Below are 22,479 nucleotides of genomic sequence, written 5' to 3' on the forward strand. Positions count from 1 at the left end.
AATGAGACCAGATTCAGAAAGGAAGGGTGTCTACGTGAGGTGGCGGACCGCTTCCCACTTCCCTCCGGCTCTGGAGGAGGTCCCTCAGCACAGACCGTGTGTGTCCCCGGTGAAGTATGAAGCTGTGCACACGCACACGTGCACACACACGTGCACACACGCACATGCTCAGCTGCACCAGCACACCATTTATGCATCCATGAAGAGTGCATAACATGCAAACATGACGTGCATGGGTGCATGGGCATGGTCCTGGATGGCACACCCACACACACCTAGCACAGAGGGAGCCTGTGGTCACAGGGCCCTTCCCAGAAGGCTGTGCACACCTCCCCTGGGTGTTACTCTGTTTGGGCGATGGGTGTGTCCGTGGGGTGGGCCTCCCCCTGGCAGCCCCTGCCACGGCCGCCCTCACTCAGGGCAGACTGTTCATGGAGCCTCCGAGGCCGGGGTTCTGCAGGACCTCCCTGAGGACTGGCGTGTGTGTCTGAACGGTCCCTGGCCCGCCCGTCCTCACTGGCCCAGCGAGAGCTGCCCGCTGCCCGCACCCCAGTCCCAAGCCACCCCACGCTGGGCGGCCTCCCCCCACAGTGTCAGCTGCTCAGCACCCAGGGAGCTGAGCCACATCACAGACCGCCCGCACCACGGCGATGAGGGAGGGAGCCGGAGCCTGGCAACGGGGTTGCTAGGCAACTCGCTCCTCTCCTGCCTCCCTTCACAGCCCCAGGGCAGGCCTCTGTGCTGTGCCCAGAGCAGGCAGGCAGCAGAACACCACCACCCAGCAGGGGCCTTCAAAGAGCCTCTCGTCCAGTCAGGCAGCACCCGCCCTGATTTTCAAGTGGGAAGGAGTCTCCAGAGGCTGCTCCACTTGGTCTCTGAGAAGATTAAGGGTCAAATATCACCTTTCCTCCCCGGGAATTCCAGTCACACAGGGCTCCCTCCCTCCCTCCCTCCTTCCCGTCTTCCCTCCCTCTTGCCTTCCTTCCCTCCTCCCTTTTACCCTCTCTCCTCTCCCTCCTTCCTTCCTTCTTCCTCCCCAGAGCTGTTTCTATTCTTTCACAGTGCTCATAGCAGTAAATCATTTTTTAATGTGGTTCTTTTCCTAAGAACACATTTTTTTTGTTTGTTTTAAGCAAGTAAATAGAGGCAACCGCATTTCTGGAGCAAATTTCTTAAAACTGGAGCCAAGGCCCCGGAGAGGCCGGTGCACACAGGCAGAGGCTGCTCCGCTGTGCTGTCTTCGGTGGAGCGGCCTCAGGTCTCCATGTCTGTGGGGGACGCCACTGGTGGAGGTTCCGGCCCCCAGTGGCCCGTCCACGCCTCTGCATGGATGAGGGCATCCGTGGTTAGTCGCCACACCTCCGCTGCACACGGCCCCTGCTGCCAGTGGGGACTGCACAGTGGCTGAGGCAGCGCAGGCCCTGGGCGGAGGGGCCCAGGAGGCCGTCCGCGGGCCCCGCTCGCTGGCGTGAGCTCTGCCCCTCCTGCCCCCACCCGACCATCTCCCTGCCACAGAACACGCCGCCCCTCTCAGACAAGCTGCTTCTCCCTGGAGGATGAGGACTGCTGTCTCAACTGAGTGACTGACAGTTTGGAAAACCTGGCCACGTCTGACCCAAACCTCTAGTGACGGGATAGGCGTAGACGTGGGCATTGGGCACCGAGAGTCAGGCAGAGCCTCCGCCTCGGGGCCCCCGGCGTGTGCTCGGGCCTCTCCTGCTCTGGGCGCTGGGCGCCAACGCCCGGCCGGTGCCTGCAGCCTCCCGTGCTCAGGGCCTCCCGCTCCGCGTTGCGCCTGCTCTGCATTAGCAGGGTGGGCTGGCCAGAGGCTTCTCCTCCCACTGCGCTGCCGGCCCGCTGCAGGACCTCCCTCTGTCCCTCACTCACCGTCCTTACAGCCACCAGGGAGGCCCAGGCCTGGGACGTGGCCACCTGCCCACCACGCCTCTCCCTCCCCCCTGCCAGCGGTGCCCTTCCCTATCCCGTATTCACACGGCCCTCCCTGCCCGGCCCCAGCCCGGGCTCAGCTCCCGCTGGGCCCCCCCCAGCCCTGGCCTGGCTCTGCCCCAAGCTGTCCCAGCCCCTCTCGTTCATCTGCACCGACAGCACTCGCCCCACGCCTCACGCCTTGGCAGATCACTGCAGGGCACCGTGCTGTGCCCTCCGGGTGGGGGAATGAGGAGAATGCCAACCACGGGCCCAGGGCACCGTGACGTGGTGCTTGCCAGCAGGTTGCCTGGACGAGGTGCGTCGCTGCAGAGCGGGCGGGCGGGCTCCTCGGCACGGGTCCATCATGCAACACCCTCCGCTCCGGGGCTGCGCCGGCTCTGCAGCCTAGCCAGAAACAAAGGCAAGCCCGCGCGGCACTGACCATGGCCCAGAGCCCTGCTAGGCACCTGGCCGGCGGCCTCCACTTTCCTACCCCCGCCTCCAGCCCAGCCCTGACCCAGACGCCAGGAGCCAAGCCCGGACCCGCGCCGTAGTCTCACAGCTCACCGCCTTCTGCAGGAAGTAGCCGGAGCCCAGCACCCAGAACCACAAACAGCAATGTGGTGATGAGAGGACTCCAGCACAGATCCTTAAAACCACAAACAACAGGAAACTCCGCTTACAGCACTACAGAACCACAAAGCAGGGCCCACCGGCGTCAACGCAATGACCGGACAACAGCTCGCAGCTCCACTAAGCCCAAGGGGACCAAAGCTGCAGTCGAATGACCGGTTCCGTGAACTCCAGCACCTCGCTTCCCGTCCCACATCACTGCCCAGCCTGGCCCCAGGAGCTACCTTGCAGACAAGTAAAATACACATATGTGCACACACATGCACACACACACATGTGTGTGCACACACACAGAGCCCCTGAACTCAGCTAGAAATCAGAACAGGACACCGCAGATGGAAGGAAAGAAGACCCTTTCCCTCGGCACTCCCCGGCCCTGCGAGAGAAGTCGTGGAGGAGTTCCTGATTACCATGAGCAACACCAGGCCCACAGGACAGGCCTGAGCTCAAGGAAGGCTGAGCAGGAGGGAGAGGAAGCGGAGGGCAGGCGCGCCCAAGGCTCAGACAGGCCCAAGTGACAGCGGCCGTGCGGGAAGGCGCCAGGGACACTAGTGGCTCCTTGAGCCAGGGGCTTCACAACTGGGGTACCGGCCGCTGCTCCTCACATTCCCAGGAGGGGCTCGGGGACACCTCTGCCCTGGGGGACATCGAGCCTCCAGCACTCAGTCAGGAGCGTGGTCATCTCCCACTGCTGCCCTCCTCCTGCTCTTGCTGTCCTCCTCCTGCTGTCCTCCTCCTGCTGTCCTCCTCCTGCTGTCCTCCTCCTCCTGCTGTCCTCCTCCTGCTGTCCTCCTCCTGCTGTCCTCCTCCTGCTGTCCTCCTCCTCCTGCTGTCCTCCTCCTCCTGCTGTCCTCCTCCTCCTGCTGTCCTCCTCCTGCTGCTGTCCTCCTCCTCCTGCTGTCCTCCTCCTGCTGTCCTCCTCCTGCTGTCCTCCTCCTCCTGCTGTCCTCCTCCTGCTGTCCTCCTCCTCCTGCTGTCCTCCTCCTGCTGTCCTCCTGCTGCTGTCCTCCTCCTCCTGCTGTCCTCCTCCTGCTGTCCTCCTCCTGCTGTCCTCCTCCTCCTGCTGTCCTCCTCCTGCTGTCCTCCTCCTCCTGCTGTCCTCCTCCTCCTGCTGTCCTCCTCCTGCTGTCCTCCTCCTCCTGCTGTCCTCCTCCTCCTGCTGTCCTCCTCCTGCTGTCCTCCTCCTCCTGCTGTCCTCCTGCTGCTGTCCTCCTCCTGCTGCTGTCCTCCTCCTGCTGTCCTCCTCCTCCTGCTGTCCTCCTCCTGCTGTCCTCCTCCTCCTGCTGTCCTCCTCCTCCTGCTGTCCTCCTCCTGCTGTCCTCCTCCTCCTGCTGTCCTCCTCCTGCTGTCCTCCTCCTCCTGCTGTCCTCCTCCTGCTGTCCTCCTGCTGCTGTCCTCCTCCTGCTGCTGTCCTCCTCCTCCTGCTGTCCTCCTCCTCCTGCTGCTGTCCTCCTCCTGCTGTCCTCCTCCTCCTGCTGTCCTCCTCCTCCTGCTGTCCTCCTCCTGCTGTCCTCCTCCTGCTGACTGGCTGTGAGCAGCCTGAGACCGGGTCCCAGGGCATCTCTGGGGCTTCGCTGCAGTCCATGCTGTGGGGCCCCGAGCTGCTTCGGTGTCACTCACTGTTCTTGACCGCCCCAGGCCACAGGTCAGCGGTCCGGTAGAGAGTGCTTCCTGCCAGCCCGCTCCGGCCCGCGCAGAGGGGCATCTTCGCGTTCCTTCCATGATGGCTTGTTTCCTCGGGGCTTCTTGGTCCTTTCTTGTCCCCGGGGCGATGTGGCCGGGCCGTGTGTCTTCCTGTGTCTCTAGACCATGCTTGTGCAGGTGGCTCTCCCCCTGGAGCCCGGCTTTCTACCACTCGTGGAGGAGAGCCAGCGGCGCAGGTCTCGTCCTGGCGTCTTCTCTTGTGCGACCACCCCGACAGCGGCTCCCGCAGTTGCTCCCGCAGCCGCCGTCTGTCCTGTTCCACGTGCATCTTTGCTCACTCGGTCATCCCCCTAGCTTGCTCTTTGTTCAGGCCAGGGGGCGGGGCTGCAGCGGCCGGCCTGCTGGCACGTGGCAGCCCTGGGGGCACGGGTACCCAGCGCCCACCCTGAGACCTTGGGCAGCAGAGTTTTTCTCTCCAAGACATCAGAGCAGGGACTGACGCACTTCCACACACAGAGGAGGAAACGTGTCCGTCTGTCCTGTGCACACCACCCACACGTTCAGTCAGTCCTCTCTGAAAACCGTGGGCTTCCTCTCACACCGCTCCTTCCTCCCCCCCCCCACTCCTGGCGCTCCCACACAGCTCCCCGGCCCCAGGGTCTATCCTTGATACAAGCAGAATTAAGACGATCACTCTGCTCTGTGAGATTGGGAGGACAGAGGACAGCGGGGAGGGGGGCAGAGGGCACACGGACACAGACAAGGACGGGCTCTGTGGGGACCGTGGACAGAGAGGTGGCCAGAGACCACCAAGGACAGCACTGTGGACAGAGCACAGGGGGCACCGGGGGCCAGAAGACTGAGGCAGGAGGCCACTGAGGCCACAGAGCGAGGCTGACAGGCAGGAAGAGGCCCGCAGGGCCTTCGAGGAGACTAGCGCTAGCTGGAGAGGTTTCCTTGCCTGTGAAATAAGGCTATCTGATGAATCTAGTTATAAGTCCTCTCCCAAAACGAAGGCTGGGAAATCCTTGTCAGTTTGAAACATAGACACATACATACATTCCTATATACATACATTCATTATACACATGCACACCACACACACAAACCACGCACATGCGCATGCACACACACACATACACAAAACAGTATTTGAAATGAGTGGAAAAGACTTCACGGGACAAAGGTAAAACATGCTTCTTGTTTTGTCGAAGAGACTGAAAGAGGAAAATATAACCTGCAAAAAGAGGGGCAGGTGATGATGAAGGACCCAGAATGTGGGGCGCAGGGGCCGGGGTGCACGGTACAGGTGAGGTCCGCCCTTCCCCCCGGCTAGGGCGACAGTGCCCCCCGTGTGCTGCGGCGTGCATGCCTGCAATCCCACCCTGGGAGGCCGAGAATCGGGGGGATCTGGGCTCGTGAGAGTCAAAAACAAAAACCTTTTTTTAAGCTAAGCTGATAAGCTTCCACAAACAGAGGGGGAAATAGAAGAGAAAATCAAGTAGAAAGCAACACTCAGCACAAAAACCACAGGACAGCACCCTCCAGCCCTCCCTGCCGCCCGCCGTCCGGGACCCCTGCCTGGCCCCATGCGGGCTGAGCCGGAGCTGTGCGACCGAGCTGGCTCTGTGACAGATCTCCCGCTGCACTAGCTGACCAGGACAGTTTGTCCCATGAACGGCGGGAAGCACCCGAAGCCCCGGGGACTCCATCCACACATCTGTAAGGCCTCGTCTGAGCTGCCTGAGTGTGGCAGCCAGCCAGGCCTGCTGAGTTCCTCCATCCTCAGAGCCAGGCTGTGCACGGTGTATGCACGGACACAGTGGTGGTGGTGTGGGTGTGTGAGCGGTGTGTGCATCATCATGGCTGCGTGTGTGCATTGTGATGGTGCAGGTGTGTGAGCGGTGTGTGCATCGTGATGGTGCAGGTGTGTGAGCAGTGTGTGCATCGTGATGGTGCAGGTGTGTGAGCGGTGTGTGCATCGTCATGGTGCAGGTGTGTGCATGGTTGTGCATGGTTGCGGTGGTGGTACAGGTGTATGAGCGTATGAGCGGTGTGTGCATCATCGTGGTGGTGTGTGCATTGCCGTGGTACAGGTATGTGCATTGTCGTGGTGCAGGTGTGTGAATGTTTGTGGTGGTGGTGGTGCAGGCGTGTGAGTAGTGTGTGCACTGTCGTGGTGCAGGTGTGTACATGGTCGCAGTGGTGGTGCAGGTGTGTGATCAGTGTGTGCATCGTTGTTGCAGGCGTGTGAATGTGTGCGGTGGTGGTGGTGCAGGTGTGTGAGCGGTGTGTGCATCATCATGGTCAGTGTGTACATGGTCGCAGTGGTGGTGCAGGCGTGTGAGCAGTGTGTGCATCGTTGTGGGGCAGTGTGTACATGGTCGCAGTGGTGATGCAGGTGTGTGAATGGTTGTGGTGGTGGTGGTGCAGGTGTGTGAGCGGTGTGTGCATCATCGTGGTGCAGTGTGTACATGGTCGCAGTGGTGGTGCAGGTGTGTGAGCGGTGTGTGCATCGTTGTGGGGCAGTGTGTACATGGTCGCAGTGGTGATGCAGGTGTGTGAATGGTTGTGGTGGTGGTGGTGCAGGTGTGTGAGCATTGTGTGCATCGTCGTGCAGGTGTGTGATCAGTGTGTGCATCGTCGTGGTGCAGGTGTGTGAATGGTTGCTGTGGTGGTGGTGCAGGCGTGTGAGCAGTGTGTGCATCATCATGGTGCAGTGTGTACATGGTCGTAGTGGTGGTGCAGGTGTGTGAGCGATGTGTGCATCATCATGGTCAGTGTGTACATGATCGCAGTGATGGTGCAGGCGTGTGAGCGGTGTGTGCATCATCATGGTGCAGTGTGTACATGGTCGCAGTGGTGGTGCAGGTGTGTGATCAGTGTGTGCATCGTCGTTGCAGGTGTGTGAATGGTTGCGGTGGTGGTGGTGCAGGTGTGTGAGCAGTGTGTGCATCGTCGTGGTACAGGTATGTACATGGTCGCAGTGGTGGTGCAGGTGTGTGAGCAGTGTGTGCATCATCGTGGTGCAGGTGTGTGAATGGTTGCGGTGGTGGTGGTGCAGGCGTGTGAGCGGTGTGTGCATCGTCGTGGTACAGGTATGTACATGGTCGCAGTGGTGGTGCAGGTGTGTGAGCAGTGTGTGCATCGTCATGGTGCAGGTGTGTGATCAGTGTGTGCATCATCGTGGTGCAGGTGTGTGAATGTGTGTGGTGGTGGTGGTGCAGGCGTGTGAGCGGTGTGTGCATCGTTGTGGTGCAGTGTGTACATGGTCGTGGTGGTGGTGCAGGTGTGTGAGCGGTGTGTGCATCATCATGGTGCAGTGTGTACATGGTCGCAGTAGTGGTGCAGGTGTGTGATCAGTGTGTGCATCGTCGTGGTGCAGGTGTGTGAGCGGTGTGTGCATCGTCGTGGTGCAGGCGTGTGAATGGTTGCGATGGTGGTGATGCAGGCGTGTGAGCGGTGTGTGCATCATCGTGGTGCAGGTGTGTGAATGGTTGCTGTGGTGGTGGTGCAGGCGTGTGAGCGGTGTGTGCATCGTCGTGGTGCAGGTGTGTGATCAGTGTGTGCATCGTCATGGTGCAGGTGTGTGAATGGTTGCGGTGGTGGTGGTGCAGGCGTGTGAGCGGTGTGTGCATCGTCGTGGTGCAGTGTGTACATGGTCGCAGTGGTGGTGCAGGCGTGTGAGCGGTGTGCAGTGATCCCGGTGGAGGTGTGGTCGTGGTGGTGTGGGAGCGGCCTGTACCTGGCTGCAGTAGGGGCAGGGAGGAGGTGGATATGTGGATATCCATCTGTCTTGAGTGCATCCATATTTTGGTGTTGCTGGGCACAATGCGGGAGCGGCCCCCACGAAGCACCCCTCCCCCAGGCCCTGTGATCCACGGTCCTTCCCTGACCGGCCGCTCAGTGTGAAGCACATGGGGTGTGTTCACACGCGCCCTTGCACTCACGGGCGAGGGACATTTCTGGCCGTGTGGGGACGTGTTGTATAGAGTACGTGTGGCTAGGTCCGCACCCCGCCGCGCCGGGGGAGTCTTTCCCTCCCCTACTTGAGGGACCCCGGCCCTGGTCTCTCCCCATGTGTCACCAGCCGAAGGTGAGTACGGGTCCCCCCTCGGCTCGGCCTCGCCCAGCCCGGCGGCCAGCCCTCTGCAGGTCGGAGCCGCGGCGGCCGCACGGGCGGAGGTCAGGAATGTGGTGTCTGTCTTCTCGGCACGCCGCACCAGTCACCTTTTGTATTTGTTTTCTTGCATGGGTCATCCGCGTCCAACTCAGTTGTGACGGCAGCCGCCGGCCTCTTGTTTAGCTGCCCCCTGCTGCTGGGCGTGCATGTGCTCCGGCAGCAGCCCCCATGGACGCACCCGTCCAGGGAATGGGACGTCAGGATGTGCTAGGTACGTGCTGCCACACTGACGGCCACCGCCCCGCGCCCGGTGCCCTCCGCCCACGCGGCGGGGTCGCGGTGCTGGCACCGAGAGTCCCCCGGGGACCCGGGGCCGGCACGGTCCGCACAGATGACCTCTGAGTTCAGACTTGCAGCCGCATGCCTGGAACGTGAGAACCCGGGCCGCATCGCGCATGCCAGGACTGCATCGGCCCGGTGCCGCCAGGAGCCACACGCGAGCTCCCCCGGCGCAGGAACGGGCCGGGCCCACGGCGGCCCGCGCTGCCCTCCAGCCCTCACACCGGAGGCGGTGCGGCTCATGCCCTCCGGGGACCTGGGTAGGACTGGGTCCACTCAGCGGGGTCAAAAGTCACCTGATGCTCACAGCAAATGCATGATTCCTTCAGTCAGTCACACGGCTACCTCTGATGGCTTGTGCGGAAAGCCTGGTGTGTGTAGGTGTGACAATGCCACACGCATCTGGCCACGACACTTGTCCGTGTTCTGTGGAGCGAAGTTTGGGCTGACCCCATATTCCGCGGTGGTTCCTTCCACCGAGTCCGGGAGCCGACGCTTTCCTGTTGCTCAGCATGTTTGCCGCTCTGGTTCTGTGTTCTAGCATGGTCACACGCACACAGGCTTACCGTGGCCCACATGCCACACAGGCGTGCAGGTCTGGGGTCGAGCAGACCACACGCACACACCTCACAGCCCGGGCGTGTGGCCCCCTGAGCTGATCACAGAAGTCCAGGGTGTTGACACGAGCACAAATCGCTCCAGGACGCTTCACCGCACACGTCCCCATGTCAGTGACAGCCAGGAACACACCTCCTCTGCCCAGCAGCGGCTGAGGCCACGCGCTGCCCCGGACTCCACCAGCCATGGGTCGCTAGCAGCAGAGTATGAACTGTGTCTGCATCAAGACATTTCCTTAGTTCCTGGAGTCCTAAGTCACCAAGGGGAAAATAATTTTAAAACCACGGGAAGGAAATTTTCAAGTGTCTTTCATGTGTATCTTGGGCTTTAAGTGTCATCACAAGGGGAAAATACGTGGTAGCACAGAGGTGTTTTGCGTCTGCGCATGACTGTGTCAGATAAAACCCTTTCACTGAGGGCTGCGGATGCAGCCACTGTGGTCTTGAAGGGCAGGTTTCCCAACACCGGCTCCCTCAGAGCCCTCAGGTCTCAGGCAGCCATGGCTGGGGCTGGCTTGGCAGTCCTCTGTGCCCTTCAGATTTCTCCCCGTGGAGCCCGCACATCCCTTCCCGATAGGACCCTGGAAGGGAGGGATGGCGGCCGGGGCTGGCTCCCCAGTGGGGGGAGGGGGGCAGCCGGTCTCTCCGGAGGCTCAGGCATAACACGGCCTGTGCTGTCTCCGTGGAGCAGGAGAGAAACTCCAGTTGTGCACGCCTAATTTCAGGAAAAGAGAAAAATCCCTATCTTACAGACTGAAAAACAACCTACAGGACATTGCTTTTCCCTGATGTTTACGTAATATGTGGCCAGGAGACATACCTATTGCTTATAAGCAAGCTGTTTACCCTCTCTTTTGTGTTTTTAGTTTTTGTTGTTGGGTTTTGGGTTTTTTTGTCGGTTGTGGGGCTTGAACTCTGGGCCTGGGTGCTGTCCCTCAGCTCTTCAGCTCAAGGCTAGCGCTCTACCACTTGAGCCACAGCGCCACTTCCATTTTTTTCTGGTTTATTGGAGATAAGAGTCTCACAGACATTCCTGCCTGGGCTGGCTTTGAACCACGATCCTCAGATCTCAGCCTCCTGAGTAGCTAAGATGACAGGCGTGAGCCACCGGTGCCCGGCTTTCCTTCTGTTTTGTAGAGACTTTGTTGGCACTATACCATAAGAGTGAATGTGCCTTTTCCATCTTACTGTGCCCCCCACCAACATGACATAGACTGTGAAACTAAAGAGACAGAGGCCAGAGCAAACCCTGACACGGGGGATCGAAACAGTGCATGCAGGGACAGAGGCTGACACGCATGGCAAGAGGATTGCAGGCACACGCATGTGCCGTGACTGTAGAAGATACGCCTCCTGGCAGCCGCGTGCCGCTTGTACGAAGCAGCACTGGACTACCCCTCACCTGCTCACGCTGCTGCACGGACACGCTACACGCTACACGTGAGCCCTCAGCTCAGCTCCTCACACTGCTGCACATGCTACACGCTACACGCTGAGCCCTCAGCTCAGCTCCTCACACTGATGCACACTACACGCTACATGTGAGCCCTCAGCTCAGCTCCTCACACTCCTGCACATGCTACACTCTACATGTGAGCCCTCAGCTCAGCTCCTCACACTGCTGCACACGCTACACGCTACACGCTGAGCCCTCAGCTCAGCTCCTCACACTGATGCACACTACACGCTACATGTGAGCCCTCAGCTCAGCTCCTCACACTCCTGCACATGCTACACTCTACATGTGAGCCCTCAGCTCAGCTCCTCACACTGCTGCATGGACACGCTACACGTGAGCCCTCACCTCAGCTCCTCACACTGCTGCACACTCTACATGCTACACACTACACGTGAGCCCTCAGCTCAGCTCCTGACACTGCTGCACACGCTACATGTGAGCCCTCACCTCCAATTCCACTTTGTATAATTTCTTTTAAAATTTAAGGCACTAACTCAGTGTGGAGTTTTTTGTTTTATTTTTACTTGTTGACATAGGGTTACCCCGAAACAAAGAAGAGTAAAAAAAGTCTGTTCACGCAGCTCTCTGTGACATCCGTCAGAGTCCGCAAAGTCCATCTGCCCGGCACCTGTTCATTACCCCATTCCCCGTGTTTCTGCATCTCAGCCACCAGCCCGTCAGCTTCTCTGAAGGCCAGCCTTGGAGGAGGCTCAGCGGAGCCTGGTCCAGGCCGAGCTCAGCCATGCCAGCAGTGTGTGCGGCTTTTGCTATAAGACTTAAAAACAAGCAATTGTCTGTGCCAGGTCCAGATGCCGCCTGCTGTGCTGCCTGTGGGGTCTGCGGCATGGTTTGGCTCTCCCTGGCCCGGTGGGTGTGAGCGGTCAGACTCACCCAGGCCCTGCCTGGGCCTGCCCCCGAGGCGTCTTGCCAGCAGCCCTGGCGTGGCCCACTGCTCCGGGCAGCCCTGAAGACTCACAGTTCACCATGTTGTGTCCATCAAGAGCACAGGGGCTCATGCAACCCCTGCAAACCATGCTAGATGCATTCTGGACTCTTCCAGCAGTTTCTGGCTTAGGAAGTGGGTCGGCCCGGCGTGGGTCCTCTCTGAAGCCCACCCAGGCAGCTCCGGTCACTCCGCCCGAGGGCACTTCTTCCACACAGTGTCATAGTTTGCACTTCTTACAGCGTTTTGAGCATTGATTTAATCCTCGAGAAAGGACCAGGGAGAGAACATCGAGGAAATGTTTCTAAGATGTTTTTACAAAGTTATCCAATAAGGCTTAGGCCAGTAGGTAAACATTCCCATTCGCACTGTGTCCATTGAGGGGGGGTATAAAACGGGGACCAAATGGTGCTGGGCAGAGGGTTTGCGTCCTCTGAGGACAGACAAGGTCCAGGCAGACCCGAGCGGTGTCGGCCAGTGTTCTGTCTCCCAGAGGTGTGCGATGCACAAGTCAATGGTTTTCTGATTACGCAGTTGATTCACAACATCAAATTAGCTTCTGCTGCTCAGGTACATCTGATCCCTACCTAGCCACCCAGCGGTCAGCGGTGATTCTTACCAAAGTCCAGTGCTTCTTTGGTAGTGATTAACGAAGGGCAGCATGAGGACCTGGCCTCGCACACACAGTGGCAACAGAGACACCGCTGCCTGGCTGGAAAGGTCCCAGCCCAAGGTTGGAGCTCACGTCTGGCTGCTGCTGACGGTTTTGTTCTTGTTAAGACTTTTCCCCTGAATCCACCTGCCATCCCAGTGAAGCACCGTTTAGAACCCTGTGCTGTGATTTTCCATCACCATTCTTGACCCATTTTCCCAGCTGGATGGCACTGTGCATTGCCAAAATTATCTTCTCTTCACATTGCTTAATCAATCAAAGTAAACACAAAACAGAGATAAATATCAAGGATATTTTTGCCTCAAATATATCTGCAAGGCAGCAAGTATAGATTATTCATCGTTTCCTCTCTGTGTTTTTGCCCATAGTGCCTTTGGAGTAGAAAAGAGGGAAGCCAATGCTTTGTTTAACACAACTTTACATCCTCAAAGACAGGAGCCTAGATTGGCCCAGGTGCTACTGTTGGTAGTGGCTGTTAGGAAAGCCAGGGTCCTGGAGCAGGGTCCTCTGAACCTCCCTCCCCCGGCCGCCGTGGGCTCCGCACTTGTGCGCTGAGAGCCAGCCCAGGGCTGTTTCCATGGAAACCCAGCCTGTCTCTTCTGCCGTTGCAAAACCCAAGCTGTGAGCACAGGCTGCCTCCAATTCCATCCACCCACGGGGCCTTGACCGTCCCGCGTGGGCCCCTCTTCGTGGGCCAGGTGTGCTCCGTAGACAGTGCCAGTCCCACCCGGCCAGTGAGCTCCCTGCCCGCCCCCTCCCCGAGGACTCTGAGGCAAAGGTCCCCGGTGTCACGCGAATCCTCATTCTTTCATGACTGCCGAAGTTTGTGGTTTTTCAATGTTGAGGTTCCTAAAAGCTGGGAAATTTATATGTCAATCTGAGGTTTTAAAAGACTCAACATCTTGAGAATCACGTAGCGATGAATGCCTGAGACAGCTGAAGAGACAGCCGGCCTTGGAGCCGTCATGCACAGTCCAAGGCCGCCACCTACCGACGAGACGTAAAAAGAGCCATTCAGGGAGCCATCAGCAGCAATCAGCGTCCTCACTGGGACGCAGGACACACAGCTGACAGCCCCACCCTTTCCCAGGATTCAGGGGAGAGTCTCTCCTCTGCTTCCTCCTCACAAATCCCTTCTAATCCAAGCACACACTGGTGCAGCCGAGCAGTCCCACAGCCTCGGTGCCTGGCAGGCCCCAGAGCCAGGGTGCAGAAACCTGAAAATAAGAGCGATTCTTTAGAGAAAGAAAAACTTCTTTCCTGTGCTGTTTTTCCCAACACAGAAAAAACTGAAAATGAATAAGATCGTGAGTTTTTTGGTTGTTTTCATGAAGGAGAATGACATTTAAACACCTCTTTTCTTACTAAATGATGAATGACTCCTTTTTATAGGTGGTAAAATCCGGTCCCCATTGCATTATTCTGGTTATAGTATCTCACCTTGAATTTGAGCAGCTCCACCCAAAAGAGGGCATGCAAAACGTGGTCTCCTATTAAAATGAGTAAATTTCAAAGTCACCTTTAAGAGGTGCTTAAGTTAGGAAGAGTTTAAGAATCATTTTCCTTGAACAAAGAAATAAGGCCGTGCATAGGCTGGTAGAAACACATTTCCACACCAGACGTTATGTTGGTGACAATGATAATACCCCCAAGTTTTTCTACCAGTAAGCATCCCAGCAGGGGCTGAACACCTGTGGCATCATTTGGAAAATCAGCTTCAGTCATGTAAGTTCTTATTTAGGAAATACTGAGCTGTTGCCCACGTGGCCTTAGGACTGAAGTGTGAATGTCAGGAAACAGCACAGGACTGGGGCTCAGTTGCTGCTGGAAAAGTCTAATGTTCCCTCTGCTCCCCAGCAAAACCCAGTCTCCACGTCCTGATGAGCGGAGCAGCGGCAGGAGCACACGGCCTTCTCCGCCCCCTTCCTTTCCTGTTTTTACCCTCCCAAGGTTCGGGCCGGAATTAAACTTGATCCTCTTGTGGGACATGATAGGGAAGATACCAATATCTCTCTGCTCTGAATCACATTCCCGTTTTGGGGGCTGGTGGGAAATTAGAAAACTTCTGAACACTGAAAATGGCCACAGTGTTTAACACACCCAAATATCAAACTCAACATTCTTATCCTTGTGATGTGTCCTAGGCCTGCTCCCTGCCTTGCTCCAGGACACTCGGCCTGGGAGATCTTTGGAGGCTGCGGCCTTTGCCCTTTGCCCTTTGCCCTTTGCTTCCCCCCGCCCACCCCACCCCCGCGGCAGCCCAGCCATTCAGGCTCTCCTGGGGTAGGAATTTAGAGAATACATAGCTTACGCCTTATTCCTAGGTGGTCATTTTACTCAATCACTTCACACTGGTTATTGAGGAAGCCTCACTAATTTAAGTGAAAGAGAATTTCTTTTCTGAATTTTGTCCCTTAATTTTTCCCCCTTTATTGTGGTAGAAAAGCAATGAGAGAGCTCTGTGTTTGTGTCGTGTTTCTGCTTCTTCCCCAATGGCATAGTTTAAGTTACTCGGAGGGCAGAGCTGAGGGGACTGTCTCCTGCACCAGCCCTGGGGCGGCTGTGGTGCTGTGGTAAGAAGGCAGACAAGGCCCTGCACGCAAGCCGGAGCCCCCGGCCCGGAGTCCGGGTCCTTCCGCCTGGCCCTCACGTGGTGAACGGGAAGACTTCGGGGGTCCAGGGGTGATGAGTACATTTTCAGGCTGCGGGGCGCCGGGGGCCCCGGCCGGTCAGTGAGGGGAGGAGACGGCACAGCTTGGGAGTGGAAGATCTGTGCGACCGTACCCTAGCGGGGTGTGCGTCTTCCACGTGCTAGCCTGCTTCATGTGCGGACTGGTGTAAGCACGCACCTGTGACAAACCTAAGTAACAAGGGAAGGAAGTGGGTACTTGGAGGGGATGGGTATGCAGGGATCCGCAGCCTCATGACCACGGGCGCTAGACAGACGTCCCAGAGACCGTGGAGTCCAAAGTAGCTGCAGAATTCAAGGCCCTGTGGCAAGGCCTTGTCGGGGAGGAAGCAGTGGTGTGCCTGCGCTGGGAAGTCCCCAGCTCAGCCAGCCTCTCTCAGCCACCAGGCTGAGCGGCAAAGACTTGGCCTTTTGGAGAAGAGGAAAGCTAAATGCCCAGGATCCACACTCCCTCCAAGTAAGCTTCCCTGTCTGCATTTCTACTTCCAGGTGCCCTACGCCTGGCTGCGACGGCTCCGGACACATCACTGGCAACTACGCTTCTCATCGAAGGTGCGTATGGGGGCTCGTCTCGGAGCGGGTGCTGGCGGAAGGTGCGTATGGGGGCTCGTCTCGGAGCGGGTGCTGGCGCCAGGTTTGGCTCCAGCAGGCTGGGAATCTGGATTCTAGCATCCTCCGCGAGCCGCTGTGCTCCTAGGTCACCCCAGATGTCTTCCTGGGGCACTGGCACCCCCAGGGAAACGTTTCTAGTCACACAACAGGACTTCTCTCCAAATGGAAAGCGCAGAGAAGGGTGACACTCTGAGAGCAGCCATGGAGAGGCAGCCATTCCCAGCCGGGCTTCTCCGTAACATTAGGATCTGAGCCGCAGAGCTGCACCGTGGTTATTCAAGGACACAAGGCCGAACGCTGCAGAAAGGGTTCCCTGTAACAACCCCAGCCTCCCAAAGCACGGGAAGAGTCCAGCGTAGAGAGGGAGGTGCCGCCGGGTGAGGGACGCCTCACCTCCCGCCATGTGGTGAGCGTTGTACAGACACCCTCTAACACAGGCCCCGTGTTAGAAGAGAGTGGAAAGGAACTCGTGGTGTAGTGAAGAGAGTATCTAAACGCTCGCTAAAGATGGCAAGCCTGGCTGTGCTCAAGGGAACCACTGGAGACAGGGTTGGGGACCTCTGCTCTCCAGCCTCCCCGCGAAGAAGGGGGGCCAGCCCACACTTAATCCTCAAAGACAGCAAACAGGGCCTGCAAGCAAGGAGAGGGATTCAGACAGGAAAGGGAGGACAGGAGGGAGGGAGGGAGGGAGGGAGGGAAGGAGGGAAGGAGGGAGAGAAGGCAGGAAGGAGGGAGGAAGGGAAGGAGGGAGGGAGGGAGGAAGAAAGGGAGGAAGGAAGGGAGGGAGGAAGGGAGGGAGGGAGAGAAGGCAGGAAGGAAGGAGGGAGGGAGGGAGGGAAGGAGGAAGAAAGGGAGGAAGGAAGGGAAGAAGGGAGGAAGTATGGGAGGGAGGACGGGAGGGAGCGCAGTGAGGGTCAGAAGTCAGGAAACCTCCCTGTCCCGAGCACAGCCTGGCAGTGGAGACGTCTCGCCAGCCGTTTCCCGCCTGAGTGTCCAGATCTTGGCCGCAGAGCTGGGGCGAGGCTGGCCCTGTCTGGATGCGGGCCACGAGTGCTTGGCCTTGAGGACCCACTGCTTGCTTCCTGTCCCTGCAGTCCTGTCCAGTCACTCGGGAGCTCTGCTTGGACCAGGCGCTGGTGTCAGGCAGAACGGGTGTTGGGGAAGAGTACGGGAGTTGACTTGTGGCCGGCTCTGTGCCATGGCCGGCCCAGGCTCTTGGCCACACGGACCTTTGGGGGCCGATAATTCTCTGTGGCAGGGTCCGTCTTATGCACCAGGTTCCACTGTGCAGTTCCTGGGTCTCCGTCCGCAGGCGGAGCTCGGGAGAGGCTGCCCCGGGCCTCTGGGCACGCAGGACCCAGTGAGGCCAGTCCAAAGAGCATTCCAGGGTAGATTACTATTTAGCTTATGAAACAGTAACACTTGAGATAACTATAAAAAGCCAAGCACATTCTGTACTGGTCTTTATTCTAATACCCTAGGAAATCAATATCTCCGTCCTCACACAGCTAGTGCTTGTAGCATTTTGTAAGTCTACACAGCTGAAAGTGGGTGTTGGAGGGTTCTGTCAAGTCCAGTGTCTGTTCCTCTCTTGACTTTTTTGGCATCCTATAAGTTTAGTCATAATGGAGCGTACATATTATAATTCGTGTCTCTTAGGTGTTTTGGAGTGTTGCGATTTTGCAGGGCATGATTCTGTTACTGGAATATATTTAGAGCTAGCCTTGGGGAGGGCTAGAAGGGGTCATAACTGAAGATGCCAGCTAAAGCTGCGTTGGAAACCTCTCAGACAGCCATAAATGCAGCACCTGTGCGGTCTGCGGCGGGTGTGCGTGCGCGTCCGCCGTATGACACACCATCTGCACTGGACTGAGTGACCCGAGGATTGTAAATTTTATTTCGTTTGCGGCAAATATAGCCCTGCCGGGGTTTTGGTTAGGAGTAGAGTACACTGAAATATTGCTAATTCTGGCGTTCGACGCGGTTGGACACTTTGTTATGCAAACGCGTCACTTTCAGTCAACAGAAAGACAGGCCCAGGGTCGCCAGCGGAGGTCCGTGTGCATCGGCTGCTCAGAGCACACAGACGCCCTTCTCCAGGCGGCTCCAGCGGCCCTGGCACGGCAGAGAATTTCCTGCCACACCGGTACTCCTCCCGGGAGCACGAGCTAGGCACCGCACACACTGCAGGCAGCAGTGCATCGCCCGCTGAGTCCAGAGCCCTGCACCCCTGTGCACGCCGGTGAGGGGTGAGGTCCCAGAAGGCGCACCCCGGCCCCCGGGCCACAGAGCCCTCTCCAGCCCTTCTGGTACCTAGAGCTCGTGCCGCTCTGGACAAATGGTTGACCCACCGGACGCTCCCGATCCCGGACTGGGGCCGTGGAGGACGCAGGCTTGCTCCTCCTCGTGCCGCAGCTGTCCGGGCGCACCAGGCCTGCCCTTCCTGCCCACCAAAGGTGAGCCCACCGCGTCTGACACCAAGGAGACGGAGACTCAGAAGTGAAGAAGAGCTGGAACTCAAGCCTGAGCTCTGCCTCCAGCCGGAGGTCCCGGGACCCTGAGCCCTTGGGGGCTGCAAAGGGCGTTTCTTAATGATGGTGTAGCTTTCCATCTCCACCTCTGATCTGGAACTCCTTACATGACTTTAACAAACGTCGACGGAGTCTGTGACGTTTCCTGCGCTCCACCGGGCAGGGCTCCCCAGCGCCTGGTCCTCAGCAAAGCGGGGAGACGCCAGGCCACACGCTTCAGCTCCGTCTCCAGCAGGCTTGCTGCCCGGCAGGCCGGCCCCTCCTCAGGCGGCTGTGCACATCTTCCCCCGCCCCGCCTTGGGTCTTCTCTTTCCTCGTGGTCATCGTGAGCTCTCCAGGGCTGCCCCCACGCAGGACTCAGTGGCTCTCCGGCCCACTACCCACTGGCCTTCCAACAGCACCACACACACACAGAACGGACCTCAAGGCCCTGGGCCAGGCTCCACAGACACAAAGCACCCAGCAAAGGCTGCCTGCTCCTGACGCCCGTTCCTGGCTTCTGGCTCGGCCTCAGAAACAGACCAGCCACAGAGCGCTTACCACCACACAGGAGACCAGCCACAGAGCACTTACTACCGGCACAGAAGACCAGCCACAGAGCACTTACTACCGGCACAGAAGACCAGCCACAGAGTGCTTACCACCCACACAGGAGACCAGCCACAGAGCGCTTACCACCCACACAGAAGACCAGCCACAGAGCACTTACCACCCACACAGGAGACCAGCCACAGAGCGCTTACCACCCACACAGGAGACCAGCCACAGAGCACTTACCACCCACACAGGAGACCAGCCACAGAGTGCTTACCACCCACACAGGAGACCAGCCACAGAGTGCTTACTACCCGCACAGGAGACGAGCCACAGAGTGCTTACTACCCGCACAGGAGACCAGTCACAGAGCACTTACTACCCACACAGGAGACCAGCCACAGAGTGCTTACCACCCACACAGGAGACCAGCCACAGAGCGCTTACCACCCACACAGGAGACCAGCCACAGAGCGCTTACCACCCGCACAGACCAGCCACAGAGCGCTTACCACCCACACAGGAGACCAGCCACAGAGCGCTTACCACCCACACAGGAGACCAGCCACAGAGTGCTTACTACCCGCACAGGAGACCAGCCACAGAGCGCTTACTACCCACACAGGAGACCAGCCACAGAGCGCTTACCACCCACACAGGAGACCAGCCACAGAGCGCTTACCACCCACACAGGAGACCAGCCACAGAGCGCTTACCACCCACACAGGAGACCAGCCACAGAGCGCTTACTACCCACACAGGAGACCAGCCACAGAGCGCTTACCACCCACACACAGGAGACCAGCCACAGAGCACTTACCACCCACACACAGGAGACCAGCCACAGAGCACTTACCACCCACACAGGAGACCAGCCACAGAGCGCTTACCACCCACACAGGAGACCAGCCACAGAGCGCTTACTACCCGCACAGGAGACCAGCCACAGAGCACTTACCACCCACACAGGAGACCAGCCACAGAGTGCTTACCACCCACACAGGAGACCAGCCACAGAGTGCTTACTACCCACACAGGAGACGAGCCACAGAGTGCTTACCACCCACACAGGAGACCAGCCACAGAGTGCTTACTACCCGCACAGGAGACGAGCCACAGAGTGCTTACTACCCGCACAGGAGACCAGCCACAGAGTGCTTACCACCCACACAGGAGACCAGCCACAGAGCACTTACCACCCACACAGGAGACCAGCCACAGAGCGCTTACTACCGGCACAGAAGACCAGCCACAGAGTGCTTACTACCCACACAGGAGACGAGCCACAGAGTGCTTACCACCCACACAGGAGACCAGCCACAGAGTGCTTACTACCCGCACAGGAGACGAGCCACAGAGTGCTTACTACCCGCACAGGAGACCAGCCACAGAGCACTTACCACCCACACAGGAGACCAGCCACAGAGCACTTACTACCGGCACAGGAGACCAGCCACAGAGTGCTTACCACCCACACAGGAGACCAGCCACAGAGCACTTACCACCCACACAGGAGACCAGCCACAGAGTGCTTACCGCCGGCCAGACTGCAGTAGCTTCTCACCATGTGAGTCCCCTCCTCAGGGTCCCTGCTGTCCTACCTGCCCAGGACACACAAAGGCAGGGAGTTCCCCTCTCCTGTCCTCTACCGCTCCTCCTCCCCTCCTGGACCCTGTCCTGGGCTCTATCTGAAAGTGGGCAGTCTCTCCTGTGTCCCTGGAAAATCCTAAGTCCTGTTGTAAGCAGACGTCTTGGGACAATGAAACACCAGGCTTGAGACAGCCAGGAGACCAGGAAAAGTCTTCAGGACTAGGGTCTGCTGCTCACGGCCCGCGCTTCTGCGTCCACCGCTCTGCGCCTGCTCACGGCCTGCACTGCTGCGTCCACCGCTCTGCGCCTGCTCACGGCCTGCACTGCTGCGTCCACCGCTCTGCGCCTGCTCACGGCCTGCACTGCTGCGTCCACCGCTCTGCACCTGCTCACGGCCTGCACTGCTGTGTCCACCGCTCTGCACCTGCTCACGGCCTGCACTGCTGCGTCCACCGCTCTGCACCTGCTCACAGCCTGCACTGTGTCCACCGCTCTGCGCCTACTCACAGCCTGCACTGCTGCGTCCACCACTCTGCACCTGCTCACGGCCTGCACTGCTGCGTCCACCGCTCTGCGCCTACTCACGGCCTGCACTGCGTCCACCACTCTGCGCCTGCTCACAGCCTGCACTGCATCCACTGCTCTGCGCCTGCTCACGGCCCGCACTGCTGCGTCCACCGCTCTGCGCCTGCTCACGGCCTGCACTGCTGCGTCCACCGCTCTGCGCCTGTTCACAGCCCGCACTGCTGCGTCCACCGCTCTGTGCCTGCTCACGGCCTGCACTGCGTCCACTGCTCTGCGCCTGCTCACGGCCCGCACTGCTGCGTCCACCGCTCTGCGCCTGCTCACGGCCCACGCTGCTGCGTCCACCGCTCTGCGCCTGCTCACGGCCCGCACTGCTGCGTCCACCGCTCTGCGCCTGCTCACGGCCTGCACTGCGTCCACTGCTCTGCGCCTGCTCACGGCCTGCACTGCATCCACCGCTCTGCGCCTGTTCACAGCCCGCACTGCTGCGTCCACCGCTCTGCGCCTGCTCACGGCCCACGCTGCTGCGTCCACCGCTCTGCGCCTGCTCACGGCCCACGCTGCCTCTGCCCTCTGCCCAGGTTGACGGCCAGCCCAGAAGCATTGACAGTGTGCGTGTGAGTCCTCTGCGGGACATAGAAGCTGGCCTCCAGCCTCCGGCCTCCCGCAGCTCCTCCTCACCCCATCCGGAGCTGTGGGCCACCAAGCCCCCAGGTTGTCTCTCACCCACAGACGGCAGGTGTCCCAGACACTTACCGCTGTCTATGGTGGACACCGCCACTAAAGGTCCTAACTGGCCTTACATCAGCTTCAGGGTCGTGTGACGTCACCCCACAAACAGCAGTGCCGGAGCGGCCAGAGGCTGGGAGGCAGAGGCCCACAAGCTCGGGTCATTTCCGGTTACTCTCCTGGAAGGCGGGAGCACAACAAGGATTCACGTGTCTCCCAGCCGTGGGGGCCAGGCAGAGGGGCTGCGCTGTGGTGCACGGGTCACAGATCACAGCGCTGCGGTGTCTGACCACGGGTCACAGATCACAGTGTAATCCCTGACCACAGGTCACAGATCACAGAGCTGCGGTGTCTAATCCCTGACCTCAGGTCACAGAAGCAGCCCTCTCCCACTGGGGACCTGAACTTATGTAAGTGACTCCATTTTGATTTTTACCCTGGAGTACTGGGGTCTGCTGCAGGAACCAAGCCAAAAACACCAATACTCTGAACACCGAGTGACCTCTGTAGCATTCTCCAACACCGAGTGACCTCTGTAACATCCTCATGACATCGAGTGACCTCTGTAACGTCCTCCAACACCGAGTGACCTCTGTAACGCCTTCATGACACCGAGTGACCTCTGTAATGTCCTCATGACACCGAGTGACCTCTGTAATGTCTTCATGACACCGAGTGACCTCTGTAACGTCCTCCAACACCGAGTGACCTCTCTAATGTCCTCAGTGCATCGAGCACCTACATCTCACGTGAAAATGTAGATACATATGGGACTGTACATGAAAACAGTGAACTGTGGCCAGCAGTGTCTCTTTGGAAAATCTGGGATCATTCCAAATGTCCACACAGAATTCTAGAAACCTAGTACATCCCCCAGCTGTTTATCCACCAGACGCTAGGAAAGCATGG

At 58.8% G+C, this 22,479-nt stretch overlaps 1 protein-coding gene across 17 annotated transcripts in view; it reads left to right on the forward strand.

The window, feature by feature from the left end:
• Myt1l (myelin transcription factor 1 like) overlaps positions 1-22,479 on the forward strand; it is a 404,426-nt gene that overhangs the window by 357,273 nt on the left and 24,674 nt on the right. For all 17 annotated transcript variants that reach the window (XM_070014657.1, XM_070014648.1, XM_070014661.1 and 14 more), the window contains one exon: positions 15,539-15,601. In XM_070014657.1, the coding sequence (XP_069870758.1) occupies positions 15,539-15,601 (63 nt within the window). The remainder of the gene's footprint in view (positions 1-15,538; positions 15,602-22,479) is intronic.

This window comes from Dipodomys merriami, unplaced genomic scaffold (assembly GCF_024711535.1).
Source record: "Dipodomys merriami isolate MVZ:Mamm:240054 unplaced genomic scaffold, mDipMer1.0.p SCAF_99, whole genome shotgun sequence".
Classification (NCBI taxonomy): Eukaryota; Metazoa; Chordata; class Mammalia; order Rodentia; family Heteromyidae; genus Dipodomys; species Dipodomys merriami.